At 37.2% G+C, this 16815-nt stretch overlaps 1 protein-coding gene across 4 annotated transcripts in view; it reads right to left on the bottom strand.

Moving 5' to 3' along the window:
• Positions 1 to 16815, bottom strand: part of DCAF6 (DDB1 and CUL4 associated factor 6) — a 93789-nt gene that overhangs the window by 41229 nt on the left and 35745 nt on the right. For 2 of the 4 annotated variants that reach the window (XM_080341759.1, XM_080341762.1), the window contains 5 exons: positions 15944 to 16158; positions 13540 to 13633; positions 9103 to 9222; positions 8628 to 8873; positions 3444 to 3617 (listed from right to left, as the gene is read on the bottom strand). In XM_080341759.1, coding sequence (XP_080197885.1) covers positions 3444 to 3617; positions 8628 to 8873; positions 9103 to 9222; positions 13540 to 13633; positions 15944 to 16158 — 849 coding nt within the window. The remainder of the gene's footprint in view (positions 1 to 3443; positions 3618 to 8627; positions 8874 to 9102; positions 9223 to 13539; positions 13634 to 15943; positions 16159 to 16815) is intronic. The other 2 variants (XM_080341760.1, XM_080341761.1) reach the window with 1 other exon arrangement.

Genomic DNA, 16815 nt, shown 5'->3' with positions numbered 1-16815 from the left:
GATCATCCAGTCCAATCCCCCTGCCGGAGCAAGAACACCTAGATGAGGTTACATGGGAATGTGTTCAGGTGGGTTTTGAATGTCTCCAGAGAAGGAGACTCCTCAATCCCCCTGGGCAGCCTGTTCCAGTGTTCTGTTACCCTTACTGAGAAGTTTCTTCTCAAATTTAAGTGGAACCTCTTGTGTTCCAGTTTGAACCCATTACACCTTGTCCTACCATTGGTTGTCCCCCATAATAGAAGAAGAAGGAGGAATACAATAAAACAAGTTGATGAAGCACAACAGGAATTTCTTGTATTTACACATAACATAGATTTCTTGAGGAATAATTGAACTAACACATCAAATGCTTAATTTCAGTTCCTCATTTTAAATCTTCCACTGCCTATAGTGCTGAAGGTAATAAATTCTACCAATCAGATCAAACAGCAAAAAGATATACATTCTAGTGAGGTGGAGGTCAGGCAGCAGAACTGTTCCCACTTCCTCTCCCCAGAAATAAATGTCTCCATAGTGTTAAGTGAATCTGCCTTTCAAAGCTATTACTTAATAAGTAAAAGGGTTAAATTTGCAAATTCATTGTTATCACACAAAGAATGAGAATAAGTATTTGAATACTAGTTTCCTCCAAGGTTATGTATGCGTTTTGAGGTTCCCTGGTGATGCCAAACAAAATGATGGGATCCAAACTAACTACAATCCATCTCTGACTCCTTGTCAAAGAAATTACTCAGCTTAAAGCTTCAAATTTGTGCCAGTATGGATCCTACAGTATGTTGACCCACAAGCAAGCGGGAGTAAAGAATTACATTGCATCCTTGAAGGGGCACTAAGAAAGAGATGGGCAAGACAGTATCAGTTGAAACCCAGAACAACAATACACACTTGAAAGGTAGTAAAATATCCACAGATACACCTTCAGCTGAAAATTCTACAGATATGGTTGTAACTAAACTTTTTTTCTAGCTTCAATTCAATGGGAAACAATTTAGTAAAAAACAAAAAACAAAAAACAAAACAAAACGAAGTCATTCCAAAAAGAAAACAGAAGATCAAGATCCAGTGACTGCAAATGTTAGCTATGGTATTGCCTCTGTCAATACGTATCTTTGAGTTAATAAATTCCAATGTTCAGTTTGCTGAAAAAAAATGGTAGCTTGTTGGTAGGGTTTTTTTTTCCTGGCAGAAAACTGCAGCCACTCACAAGAACACTGCCACCATTGTTTTTCTTGTCCTCCTATAGGCAACAGGCACCTATGGCCGCCATCCCTAGGATAAGAACACAGCTCCTCAGGTTTTGCTGGTTTCCAAACATTCTGAAAACTCACTGTAGAATTTTGTAGTGTAGGAAGTTATTCAAAATTCAATAGCTATATATTGTAACTAGAGCACTAGCCACTGTTACATGAAATTGTTTTGTAAGGCTCTAGATAAATAAATAGATTAAACCATAGCAAGTCAAGCCAGGAATGTATGACACAATCCTTTTAAGAAATTTAGCCACACCTTAACTGTCACAGAATTTATCCATAGAAGACACATTGCTAGACATTACTTCTCAACACAAGATATGCTGATTTTTCACACAGCATGCAGCTCACTCATTTTTATGTGGTGCCATGACAAAGTGTGCTTCAAGTTTATGCTTTACTGTTTATCTCTTTATTCATATGCATGCTTCTACCCTAACTTTCTCAAAGATATCTCTTTATTACAAAAGGCTTTCCTGTAATAATTTTTCATCGCAATAAGACACAAGAAAGAGGACAGTGAGATGAAAAGTCACTCTGTTTAAACAAGGAGAGCATATCTGAGGACTTTGGCTTGTTAGAAGTATTTTCACTAGACTCACTGTAAAACCATAGCATTTAAGAGTGCCAAAATTCTGGTTTACTGAATTGTTACCCTGGTTTAGAGCATATGCTAAACCAAAGCTGTGTAATAATTACTGAGAGGGAAAATTACTGAAACTAATTATCAAGGATACATTTATTCTGAATAAAGTTATATCTACATCTTCAGCATATAAGGCAGCAGCGTGGCAGGTAAGGAATCTGCTCTGCATAGTTTCCCCTCCTCCCAATTTGACCTGCATTCTTGGCTGGTAGTGCATGGGGGGAGCCCAGTGTGCTGGCACTAAGAAGCATAGGGGAGTGGAACGGTGTGGAGATACCACAGCCAGGCCCTGCGTACAAGGCAGGTACAGGAACTACATGGTATAGCTGCTGTCAATTAAAACAGATAAATGTTCCATTCTGTCCAAGATGCTAGTTACTGAGCCAGCAAATATGTTGAAATTTGCTCACCACAATCTCATTATAATACCAAACCACACCTCCATCCTAAAGGATCCACACCTCCATGATGCCCCTATGCTCCCTTGAGCTAGTGCTGTGAAGTTTTTACCTTAAAAATCAAAGCAAGAGTTTTTACACTGATCAGTAACAAAGGTATGTATGACTAGAGTCACCTAAGCTCCACCTAAATGCAGAAAAATAGTATAAAATGGGGAAAGTTAGGGAAGACATCATCACTGAGAAGTCAAGGAAAGAGCATAACAGACTCCCCCCGCAAAAGGACGCTTTGGGGTAAGATTTACACACTTGGTTATATTATACCAAGTGTCTCCCTGGGACACTTAAGACTTCAAGCCTCTGTTTTTTCAGACACTATGTTTGATCAATGGCAAACTAAAATAACTTGTACCTGTTGCTTTAATAAACCTCATTATTTATGGATCTAGTAGTGAGAATTTCTCATTGGGTGCACTCAGATTTACAGGATATATTATACTAATCGTGAATCTGTACAAGTGTGTAAATTCAATGGTGACGATCCGACTCTGCACTATTAGTGAATCTATAATCGCGTGAATTCAACAAAATGTCTGACTGGCTGTTTAGCATGATTGGACTCATAGTGCTGACTTGAGGTTATTTGATGTAATTGGGCATCACTCAGGAGTTCAGCTCAGCTGCCCCAGTTCCCAGTGCAAATACCGAGGACAAGCTGGAACGCAAGGGAGCTAAACTTCTGCTAAATTAACCCTCTTAATGCAACAAAAAGTAAGCCTTAAATGTTACTATCAGATACAATTAACACTAAAATGCAATTTCAAGTGTGTAAGTACCTTACTCTATTCAGGATACAGAAATTTCTTGCTTAACTGCTCTAACAAACATTGCAGATACCTGACACCATGCACCTAGGAAACTTTAGCCATATAATATCCTTTAGCTATATCATCCAAACATGTTAGATAAATGAAATCTGTCAATATTACTCTTTCCCTAACCATGTGATGATAAACACCACCACATGCAAGGTAAGACAAGCAGCAAATGCATTAACTGTCTTGTTCTGGAAGAGAAGCATCTCAGCAAACAACAGCAGCACAAACTATAACTACGTTAGCTGCTTAAGAAACCTTGACAAATGACAACCTGATGTCTGAGTGTCCTGGGAGGAGCCCTTAGAGGACTGATCAGAGGAGGAGGACTGTGGCGCTGAACCCTCAGCTAGCTCTCGCTGTCTCTGTTGTTCTGCCTTCTTAAGCTTCAGTCGCTGTAGGCCCCTACGGATTATAGCTAACTCAGGTCCCATTAATTCTGTTAATTCTGACAAACAGGGAAGGGGAGAAAAAAAAAAACAACGTAAAAGAAAGAAGCATTCAATATACAATATATAAAGCAGGGAGAAGGGGTAGGGTGACTGAACAAAGCAACAGATACTAAGTATAATTATTGTGAAAAAAGTTATGTAAATCATTTATTAATACCAACACATTAGAAAATAAAGTATTGTAATTGTTTTTCTCTTCCTAAATGCACAAATCACAAGACTTAAAAGTTTATGATTCATGTCATAAAATACACCCTCTCCCCATCTCTAACACTTAAACCATCTAACAAATACTTATTTAACAAAAATAGATAGATCCTGACTGATGCAAAACAAATCAAACAACACAATTATTCGTCTTCATGTTCTTAACATAGACAACAAATGAGAATTCGCATTGCAAAATTATGCAACTATGCTCTACAAGTAAATTTTAAAAATTAATGTGATAGCATCCTAATATGGAAAAAAAAAAAGTACAATTTTGATCAAAACAAACTTGTGAAAAAAGCAAACTGGGACTATGTAAAGAGGTGGCAGAACAGCATTTAAACAAAAAATATACTCTACTATGAACTTATTTTTTAATGTCAGACATTCCCAGTGGGTGAGGATTCAAAGTCTGAAAACACTGTTAAGTGGTCCTATAGAGAAAGTAATATATTGGATCATAAACAATTCTTAGTATCATTCTCTTAACAGACTATTCTTTCAGTTTCATCTTTAATGACATAATGTTTTCACCATTTTGTTGTTATTTATTTGTCAGTTATACCATTTTGGCAAGTACCAGTTCACTGTCTAACAGTATTTTTTGCAAACTGCTATAAAACTAGGTGTCCAAGTAATTTTTTATTCTTTCCATGCTCTTTGCATGTTTCTTCCACTTACACAAGTGCTGCATAGCAAACGCTTCTCTTTATACAACACAGATTGTGTCTTTATTAGCAATAACTGAAGCGTAACACTGATCTGAACCACCACTGAACTACGCTCAGCTATAATACAATATGGTAAAGAAGCAAATTCAGACACAAGCATTCACATCAAATGTTCTAGCTATTTCTGCTATAAAATGCTAGCCTATACCTATCCTGAAAGTATTAATATGAAGGGCAGTCTGGAGTATTTTGTAGATATAAGGAAAACTGCAAAGAAAAAAAAATCAGTACTATGAAATGTTGAAATACTAGAGGGTATCAAATTGGCATATAACCTTTCATCCAAGCAAAAGCTTTACAACTCTTTTGTAACTCTCATTCAGTCAGTGAAGTAAGCAAATTTTAAATTTTCTTTCATAAAAAGAAACAAAGCCAAAGACATAATCCAATCATTCAAAAATTAGTGACAGGCACCAGTAAATATCAAACAGTGATGAGCCCTGATGTCCTCAGGCTAATGCCACTTCTGGGAAATATATCCTGCCAGTTTATGGTTAAGTGTAACAAGAAGGAAAAATATATACTTCCTAAAAGGAATACAGCAAAGATATTTGCTATGACTAGTTTTCATGCGTAATGAACATTTACAGATATCAGAACAGCCTAGAAAATGCTTTTACAGAAATTGCAATGGTGCCTGAAGTCACAGTTTTCAGTGCTTGCTGCTGATTGAGTTCCACTCAGTCCAGAGAGAGTGACAATTTAAGATGTAACAAGAACTACAATTCAAAATGTAAAGAAATTACTATCCTGAATATGTTCAATGACAATACCTTTTAACACATTTCAGAATCTCTAAGCAAATGTTTATTTTGCCAGCAAATGGAACAAGGAAAGAGAAATGCAAAGAAAAAAACCAAAACAAAACAAAAAACAAACCAGCAAGCTATTGCCACTTTCCCATTCAAAATTTAAAAAAAACGTGTTTATTACTTGCACATTACTCAAATGTTCCAACCGTATTCTTCTAGAGTATATGCTTTGACAAAGACGCTTATCCCAACATGCTGAAGCATTTTTGCACTGACGCTATTTTGAACATGTACTTTTTTAAAGCATCAAGAGATGAAGTAATTCAGATGTGGAAGCTAAAATGCTCACCACATGGCATATTTTTTGGAACACCAAAACAACAACATATTTGAATTATAATACAAAGTTATTGCTATTTCAAAGACAGGAGGATTACCACCAGAGCCTGTTTTCAGTAGATATTTGTAGAAATGATCGATGGGAAGCTGCTTATAAGCCTGTTCCATTCTGTAGTATGAATTCACGCTCCAGTTCTAAGAAAGTCATTATCCAAAAACATAATCTTCATTTGCTAACTCTTTGCTACAATATTCAAACTTGTATCTACTACGGCTTCAAGCAAAATGATAGCTGAAAACCGCCTTCCATTTTTTAAAATGTTTCTCCAGTCATCCATATTTTGCAACATATCTCTATCTGGTCTTCCTACTCAACCCCACTGTATTTAAACTACTATTCCTATTAGCACTTTCCCTATTCTGTCACCCCTAAAAGTAGCAGGTTTTATTCACCTCTAAATTCAGTTAAAAAAACTCAGAGAATTCTGTTCTTGATGCTGAGTGCAGTGATTTCACTGTATGTAAAATCTCATAACCAAGCACCTTCATGGGTTACCTAAGTATAAAAACATTATGAAATGGAAATTCACACTCAAGCCTATCTGTTCACAAACCCACTGCTACTGCTCAGCCATGACCTACTCCCTCTGCCCAGGAGCTTCCCCTCTCCCTGAACTTACCCATGTTACCCAAAGATATGTATTACAATAACTGAAGTGTTTTAAAAGCAGTGCAAACTAGAAAAGATTCTTACTAGGTGTGCAGACGTATATTACTATTAAGTTTACTCCTGCAAGAGTCCTGTAGACAATTTCAAGATTACACCTGGTCATAACACTAAAATCTGCATACAGCAATAAAGAACACCAGATAAAGCTTTGTTTGTTTGTTTCTGTGGGTTTGGCATTTGGGAGATAAGGGGGGTGCGATGGTGACTTTTTTTTTCTTTTTAAAGAATGAGCAGCCAATTTGACAACCTGTTTAGGTGTAGACAAAGAACCTATCAAATATTATAGAGTAAATTAGAAAGTATCCACTGTCTGTCACCCAAACAATCACCACTACCCCTTTCAAAACTGAATATATGGAGAGTCTTCAGTCTGAAGTAACACTGGGAAAGAGGAAATGCTCTTAAGAAGAGCTGGATTAAGAAATAAGAACTTCAGCTTCATGCTAGCAGAATAAACTTTTACTTAGAAATTTAGACAGGCTGAGAAAAAGAGAGCAAAATATTTTTTCTAGTCAGCATACGTTCTTTAACATGCAGGGTAGAAAATGCACCATAGCTCCAGAAATGTGCATTATCATTATGCAACCCACAAAGTCGCAATGATATAGCTTGAAACAATTATTTTTAATATGTGGCATACTCTCCTGGTCACTGTAAACTCCAGAATATACCATATACTTGAATAAATAAATAAATATGAAGTCTTGGTAATGGTATGTGAGTTCTTTGGTGGCTATCCCTCTGTACCAGAGACAGTGGCAGCTAAACTGGGTTACACTGAATTAGAGTAGACAATCAAATTTTTGTGTGTGTATTGTGAAAAACTTGAGATTGCAGCAAGCTGACACCAATACTAAAAAAACCACAGGTGACTAAAAGCCTCTGCTACTAAATACTCCAGCATTTACTTATTCTAGAAATAGTACCTGACTACATATTGTCATGCTTCTGTGCACTGTTTATTTCCTCTAAATAAGCATCAAACTAGTTGCAAGGTTTGAAAGGGCAAGAATTATATATTTAATGAATTTCAACTTACATCTTTAGCTTTCCTGCCTTTCAGATACCTCATCATTTCTCACCTGTCCCTAAGATTTTGGCTGCAGCAGCCACAGTACATGGAATAGCACACTTTTCCCTGGGAAATCCCCATCTCTGCTTTACTGCAGAACATCCAATTTAGGGCCTGAAGATGCTATCAGTCATCTTTTCCAATGACAAAGACCTTTATTTTTTACAACAGAATCAGTACAAGACAAAAGGTGATCCATGACAATCCATGTCAGCCTTTCCACCACAGTGAGGCCTAGAAACTCACTTAAAAAAGTAAAAATAAACTGTTATGCAAATATTTAACTAAAGGATGTGGTATCTTTTCCTGCATAGAGATGGAAAAGGACAAGTCACAGCATGAGTACTCTTTTAGTATTCAAATAAGTTTTTGACATTGACAGTGGAATATATTTTCTTTCCACAACAATGTAAGTCTATAGTAAATACAAGTAGTTGCTTCAAGATCTATAAACTTAAAAATCAGTATCACAGAATCGCAGAATGGTTGGGGTTGGAAGGGACCTTTGGAGATCATCTAGTCCAACCCACCTGCTAAAGCAGGTTCACCCACAGCAGATCACACAGGAATGTGTCCAAGTGGGTTTTGAATGTCTCCAGAGGAGGAGACTCCACAACCTCTCTGTAGTACAATTTATTAACCAATAACAGAATATCATGCAAGCTGAGCCCTGTCTATCCAGATATTTCTGACACGCAAAAAAAATAACATTGCTGACTCTGAAATGACAAGGATGTAGGTTCCTACTGAAGAAGACATTCTCTACTTCCTCCGATTATAACAGGCATAGGTTCTGCTATTCATTGCACTGATGCTGCCACAGCCAAACCACAGTTGAAGATGGTACAATGTTACTTATACTCCATTAAGAGAACAATAAGTTTCAAAAAAATCCAAGCAATATTTTTTTATTTCTACTTCAAAAGACATTACTAGTTACCGCCTTCGAGATTCCTTCTTCAGATAAGTGTATACAGTTCACTGTTTTAATCTTTCCTTAAACCACAGCTGCAGTCACTTGGTAACTATAAAATACCTAGTCTCATTAGGATGTGCAAGAAGAAAAAAAAAAAAAAAACAGATTGAGATCAATTCCCCAAATATCCTAAAATAAATTTGTTTCTTATTGAAAGCATTTTCCATAAACAATGACAAGATGGATTTCTTCTCACCAGACTGATGGAGCACAGGTTGAGCTGAGGCCCCTAAAGAAGGCCTTTGTTCATTATCAGGAGAGGACAGTAATGAAGTTGAAGGGGGGCTTTCTGTTGAAGACGATGTTGAAGGAGCTTGGGCTGACATTGTAGAAGAGGAAGATGATGGAAGTTGTTCAGAACTATCTACTTCCATTGCAGTTTCTGATTCCGTACTAGGTGGCATGTTATTAGCAGCAGGAGCATCTGTCCGATTAGTCCCACCTTTGATTAAAAACAAAGCAAGAAAAACAAGAGCCCAAAGGTAAACTTACAGTATCTCTAACGATCCCTTTCCATTACCATTCATATAGCAAACAAGTGTGCTCAGTTCTTCAGAGTGCACTAAAAATTTCTTAGTTTACACCTCAGAAAGGCTGATATTCAAGGTCTATACATTGAGTATAACCACATTTTCTGTAATACTTATTATTCCTGATAAGAAGAAAATCACCTCTAGACCGTGATCTTCCTCGTCCTCGATTGCTTTGTGCAACTTCACTAGCTTCTTCAAACCATCTTGACAGCATGTCTGACATCCTTTGCATTAGAGAGACATTAGGACTTTGCTCTCCTGTAAAATAAGTAATGCTAAAGTTTTATCTACAAGTCTACAAAAGTGCTCATTTTTTGCCCCCCATTTCTTCTTCCGTAAAAAGCCCTGCATTGTAAGCTATGTAAGAAGTAATCCCCGAACCATCTCCTTTTTTCAGCATAACAGTCCAGCAAGAATTTCCAGCTGAACACAGCACCACATAAAAACGAACAGTCCTTCCTCCTCTTCTGTTTTACAATTACCTGGAGTTTTTGTACACATGGCATTGTGAAATTTATGTCACTTGGTTTTAAAGGCTGGTTAAAGAAGTTAAGAAAGCCTAGATTTTTATGTTTTTCCAGCTAATTACAAAATAACCAATTTTATCATTAAACAATGAAAGAGCAAAAAGGCTAGCATAAAATTAGCACATAATGTTTTAAACATTTCTAAAAGGTTTCTTCATGACTTTGCTTTTGTATTAAATTGTGCTTATGAGGAAAATCTAAGTTCTTTTAGGGATTTTCATTTTCACATTTTGGATCAAGTGTCAGGATTGCAAAGTCTCTCAAGTAGGAAAATCTTCAACTTACTTTCAACATAACTCAAAACATGTTCTTATTTTATTTCTGGTATTATTACATATGAAACAAAATTTGTTTCAAGAGATCAAATAGGAAAAATACCATTTGTAAAGGGTTGAAATAGAATATTTGAATCTTTAAATGTTTTTTGTATTTTATGAAATGCTTTGGGCTTGTTTTGTTTTGTTTGGTTTTTTGGTTTTGATTGGTTGGTTTTTATGCATTAGCATCTTCAATAGAACATCTTTCCACTCATATTGAAGTAAGAGCTTCTGCTGACCCCTTAGCCACTTCGGAAATATCTGGTGTTTAAGCAACTTTTGGAAAAGTTTTGTAACTGAAGAACTTAAGAAACAGAATCCCTGTGAAGTACAATTACTTCGCAAAACAGGCAAGCGAAAAATATTTTAATACTCTGCATACAAACACTAAGGCACATGGTGGTGATTCAAAACAGCCAGCACAGCTTCACCAAGGGCAAGTTCTGCCTGACCAACCTAGCGGCTTTCTGCAGTGGACTAACTACATCAGTAGATAAAGGGCTACAGATGTCATCATCTGGACTTCTGTAAAGCCTTTGACATGGTCCTCCGCAACACTCTTCTCTCTGAACTGGACAGAGATGGATTTGATGGGTAGATTGTTCAGCAGATGGGGAACTGGCTGGATTGTCACACCCAGAGAGTAGTGGTCAATGGCCCAATGTCTGGATGGACACTGGTGACAAGTGGTGTCCCTCAGGGGTCTGTACTGCAACCAGTACTGTTTAATACCTTGATCAATGACATAGACAGTGGGATCAAGTGCACCCTCAGCAAGTCCGTGGATGTCACCAAGCTGAGTGGTGTAGTTGACACACCTGAGGGACAGGACGACATCCAGAGGGACCTGGACAAGCTTGAGAAGTGGGCCCACGCAAACCTCATGAGGTTCAACAAGGTCAAGTGCAAGGTCCTGCACCTGGGTCAGGGCAACCCCCAGTATCAATACAGGCTGGGGGATGAAAGATTGGACACAAGCCGGCAGTGTGTGCTTGCAGCCCAGAAGGCCAATTATATCTTGGGCTGCGTCAAAAGCAGCGTGACCAGCAGGATGAGAGAGGTGATTCTGCCCCTCTGCTCTGCTCAGACCCCATGTGGAGTCCTGTGTCCACCTCTGGAGTCCTCAGTACAGGAAAGACATGGACCTATTAGAGAAGGTCCAGGAGGCCACCAAGATGAGGCCTTGAACACCTCTGCTATGAGGAAAGGCTGAGAGAGTTGGGGTTGTTCAGCCTGGAGAATAGTAGGCTCTGGGGAGACCTTATTGAGTCCTTTTAGTACTTAAAAGGAGCCTGTAAGAAAGATGTGGACAGACTTTTTAGCAGGGCCTGTTGCGGTAGGACAAGGGGTAACGGTTTTAAATTAAAAGAGAGGAGATTCAAGCTAGACATGAGGAAGAAATTTTTTACAATGAGAGTGGTCAAACACCGGCCCAGGTTGCCCAGAGAGGTGGTAGATGCTCCAACCCTGCAGACATTCCAGGCCAGGCTGAACAGGGCTCTGAGCAACCTGATCTAGTTGAAGATGTCCCTGCTCATTGTAGGGGGGTTGGATTAGATGAGCTTTGAAGGTCCTTCCCAACCCAAACTATTCTATGATTCTAATACTGAAAGATTCTGGCGCATATTTGGGTAGAACACATAAAGTGAGAATATGTCTCTCAAACATCCGTGCTGCTACCTGCACAGATGTTATAAAAGCAGAAAGGCTAATCAAATATCCAGAGCAATTTTATTATCTTTCAGGACTGCATATAATCATCATAGCTAGGCTATAGCTTGAATATATCATCACTACATCTTGCTTTTAGATTATTTACTTGAGTTTAAATGACATTGTTGGGAATGGAGAAGGGAAGGGGAACATACCAACCCACCCCTGCAAAAAACAATGCCCCTCAATCTGATCCCAATGCCCTTGTCTTCCCTCATTTCCACACTGCAGGTCTTTGACCCTCCCCTGGGATCCCTCATTCCTTTTCTGTACCCTAGGCAGAGGAGCTCTGACTTCAGAAGCTTAAAACACAAAAAATGGAATGCAACAGCTGAAGAAAACAGAGAAAAGGTGGTTAATGATGGGAAGACAGAAGAATCAACAGTGAACAGAAAAATAAGTCACAGGTCACCACATTTCTAACTAATACAAGATAAATAACAATATACTGAAGCTTTATTTTGAGAAAATAAAAATCTAGCCAATGTCTATACTGGAGGAGTTAATTTCTCAGGCTTTGTTTTGCCCCCAGCAGATATACTTGATATTACGGGGAAATGACAGTTAGGACACTAAAGATACTTAGCTGAAGAAGAATTTAAATAAAAAGTAACTTTATGCAAAAGCAAAGCCGCAACTAACTTTAATGGAAAAGACCTGCAACAAAAATGATACAAGTGTGTCTTTAATATGAGGAGGTATACAAATAAGGTATGTGGAATGAAAGCACCAAGTAATCAGAACATAATACTGTTAATAATCAAATCCTGTAATTCTAGAATAAGAAGGGACATGATGAAACTAAGAGAGCAGTTTAGAAGAAAGGAAAAAAAGTATTCTTTCACATAGTGGACACCGAACTTCTTGAATTTTTTGCCACAGGTAATATTATCAACAGTTTTGAAAAAGGATTAAAGAAATGCAAAGGCAATAGAACCATATGCAGATTCTAAATGAACAGATGGGAACATATCCTCTAGAGTTTCTAACGCAGTAATTCTGAATACTGTGGGAGCAACAAAGGCAACAGACTAAGGCAGGAAGACAGGCTCATGTTCTCTCCCAGAACAGCATCTCCTATTGCCTGTACTGGATACAGAATCCTGCTCTACACGGACCATTAATTTGATAGAGCTAGACACTATTATTCTAGTTTGGAGAATCAGGAAGAGAAGAAAAACAACACAGAAGATCTGGAAAGGGAAATGGTAGGCAGAAAAGGGAGACAGACTTAAGGCAACTACAACAAACACTTGCACCTTCACAACCTGTCAGATTTAAACAGAAACACATCATTAGATGAAGACTAAGATGAGTGACAAAGCATACTCTGCCCTGCTTTGGTAACCCATCTCCTGACACTAAAGCATAGCTTTGGAAATGCTCTATCTACTGAAACCGCAAGTAACTGAGTAATAGATCACTACAGTTAAAATATGAGCATAAAAATATAATAACTACCAGTGTTTTATTAAAAAAAGTGAAAGAGACAATATTAGAATCCTATTGCTTTGAATTCTAGTCCCCTAATGTAGCTATTACAGAACATTACATTTGTAACTTTGGTTGCATATGAGGCTTGACTGCGAAAAAGGTATTTGTGTTACTACGTGACCAATGACAATAAAGTAAGCTCCCTCCCCCTGTTTTACATCAGTCTAACTGAAGCAACTTAATTTTTCTGGTAAGAATACTTTCAATTTAGACATTTTTAGAAATCACTGTAGAATAGCAGTTCTGTCTTAAATTCTAAGAAAACCATCTTAAGATCTGGATGATTCTTAAAACATGGACAGTTTAGTATGAAGCACTTACACATTTCAGGAATACTTAAGAAAATTCAGAAAATAAAACGAAACCAACCAACCAACCAACCAAGAAACCCCCAAAGCAAACAAAAAAATCCCCACAAACCCAAACCAAAACACCAACCAAACAAAAAGAAATCCAACCAAAACAAAACATACAACAAAGACAACAGACTCCCCCCTTGCCCCACCAAACTGCAAACACTTTACCATCTCTTTCTCGTTCACTCTCAGGCCTTGCTCTTGGTCCAGTGTCTGACCAATCTCCTCTTAGTCTCAAACGTTTAACAGGAGGTTGCCGTAACTAGTGGGGAAAAAAAAAAAAAAAGGCATTACTAAGCTATTTATGTTGGTGTACAGTAAAGAATTTTAAGTCTAAATATAAATGCAATATCTCAGTTTTCTTAAGTTGCATAAATTTGTATCTTCCACAAAAAACGCAATGTTAGTGATGTTCAGGTCAACAATGAATAAGCACAACACTTATCAACAGAATGCAAGAGTTTCAGCTACACTGAAGTTCAACAGTCGAAATCAATGATTCTCAGAACTAATGCAGCTTTTATTTTATGCAATACTAACCTTATTATGTTAACTGAGGCTTTCGATACTGAACAATAATTAAGATTTTCAGAATTCAGCCTGAATTCTGCAAAAATATTAACCTCTTAATGTTAAAAACTATACAGCAGCTTCAGTTTAATGAAGTGTTACTTTTAGCAACTTGAAAAGAAACAGCTAGTGCTTTGAACATTCAGAAAGGCATTTCAGACTTTGAAATTAAGTGTATTGGCTGGATATTTCTGCCAAAAAAAAAGTGTTAACTTTCAGGAGCCAGCAGATTCAGGAAGAAAGATTTACATTACTTCTACTCTATACAACTTAAAGCCAGGCTGAAATAAAAATAGCATTTAAGTAAAATCATGCAGCAAGAAGAGATTATAGGAAATATTCTGTGCCTACAAAAGAAAAGAACACATAAGATCTGTTATTAACAGGTGGTCACAATCTTTTCTCTCTGTAGTGAGCAGTCATTTATCCTCCAAATTACTTCATATCAGATTAACATTACACAGAAAAATAAAAAATAAGGGAGAAGTGCAGAATCATTCATTCATCACATAGTATTTCTGGGTTCTTCTTTGTTTTCCCCTGCCTCAATGAGGTAACGGTATAGTCAACTGAACTTAATTCCTCAGTCCTACAAATCTACATTCCTTCCCAATAAACAATATCTGTACTAGTAATGGCAGCCTGTGGCCCAGTAAATACAGCATGGTGATTGCTAATCACAGGATTAATACGAAGCTAACAAAAGCCTCATGCTTGTCAGGACTTCACTTGCTTGGAACCTTCTTTCAGCTCATCTAGACGCAACAACAATTGCCTAGTGACCAGGTAACTATAACCTAATTTGCTTCAGTTTTGCTTGGATATGCACAGATGTGTGGTGTACAACCTCTTGTTAACAGTTCTGATACACACAAGAAAGAACTACCTATGACCATACGATAGTGATGCAGCACAAAGTAGTCCAGTCTGGCTGAGACCATATACCCTGCAGGTATGAACACCGGAGGATTGCAGATATACCTTCTCAGCAACTCACCCATGGCTGTTAACTGTACTGTAAAGGCTGGACCCAAACAACAACTGGTTTAAAGGTAAAAACAAGAACAAAAACCAAGCATTTAAAAGCAAAACCATGCAATATTGGAAGACTAATAAAGAAAACGCATAATGTAAAACATGTAGAAAAAATGGCCTTCAAGCAGACACTAATAAAAAGGAAGAAAACATCAACATCATGCTGCTCTCAGCAAAGAGGAAGAAGAAATCACCATCATTGCCATCAGACTCCTCCTCCCAGTGAAGACAGTAAGATGCTGACAAGTGATTGTAGACTCTTTTGAGGCCCTTATCTCAGACTAAAGGCAAGGACCTCAGGATACAGAGGAGCTCGTGAAAGAGTAAGCATAATGCCAGAAAAAAAAGGACTGGATGCTTGGGGGACTGCAGGGGAATGGGGAGAGATGTATATAACTTCACAGTAGTTAAAGAAATTTGTTTTATATTGATCAGAAAATTTACACTGGAAGGGTCAGCATCATTGTAGTTGAGCTGATAAAAAACTGCTTGCATTTTAGTTTTACTGCTGAAACTTTTAATACTGCTCAGTAGCAGTGGCTCACCTCCTTGATCTAAACATCTGGTACTTCCTCATCTCTGTTATTAAATGACAACTTTTGACAAAGCATATTTATACTGATTTCAAGAAATATACTTTTGGTGGCATAGAAAATAACAGAATACACCTCAAGAGTGACCTGCCACCTCTGCTGGTCTTATAAACTGAGGTTCACATAGATGCCTTCTTATCTTTAAGAGAGGGAAACCAGACCAGAAAGGAAATCAGAGTGACAACATATTGTAAATATTGTAAACATATAAATAAATTGCAAATAAGTAAATTTTGTAACACCATCTATTTGTCACATCTCAATCTCTGAACAGCAAAATTAATTTAAGATTCATTTAAAGGGAAATACAATTGATATAAGTGTGCACAAGAAAAAAAAATAAAACATGAAAACAGGTCATCTTAATCACTTGCCTCTTCCCGTCTCTCTTCAGCAGAAGGAACTTTAAGTTCTCGTGCTGTGTCATCCTTGGGATCAAACAAGTATATGTAATCTGAGGAGTAACTAACAAGGATCTCTTGACCATCTTCACTATAACATAGAGACGTTACTCTGCAAGATTTGTTATTGAGATGAGGAGGAACAAAACGTGCCACCATTCCAACAGTGCCCCTACCAGCATAATTCCCTATATTTGAAAAAAAAACAAAAGTGGGGGTGAGGGGGTAAGGGAGAAAGAAATGACACATTTACTATTGCAAATTTTCAAAATCTTCAATATTTAACATCCAACAAAAGATTATAAAAACCTAAGTATCCTACAGCTTCTGCAGTAAATTGGATCTGAATAGTGGTGCATCAGATCTTACTAGTATTTTATATTTTTGTTTACAAACACTATGTACATTAAAAAAAAAAAAAGACAAAACCAGAAAAACACGCATACACAAATATATTCATATATCACGCACCCACGATGACGATGTGCAGATACTATCTGTCAAATGCAGTTCAAATGGAAATTTTGGAACCTAAGAACATTTATACAATAATAATGCAAATCTGTATCTACACATAAATTAGAAAGTAATTCATTATATGAAAAATTTAAAATTTAGAGTATACATCTCCTGTTTTCTATCCAAAATGTTTTTTAAAATACCAGTTTTTCTTCTTTGAGACCAGAAATACTGTTACTTTGAAACTGCAGAACTATATAATACATTGGATATATGCTTCTCTGAAAACTCACCTCGATTCCACACACTAAAACAATCTTAAATTCTAGAATTACAAATTTGTGAGCAGATAAAAGCTACCTATAAGAAGATCTAATGCTGTGAAA

This window comes from Nesoenas mayeri (genome assembly GCF_963082525.1).
Source record: "Nesoenas mayeri genome assembly, chromosome: 1".
In the NCBI taxonomy this organism is placed as follows: Eukaryota; Metazoa; Chordata; class Aves; order Columbiformes; family Columbidae; genus Nesoenas; species Nesoenas mayeri.
Note: the sequence above shows the minus strand (reverse complement) of the source record. Positions and strands in the feature narration are given on the sequence as shown.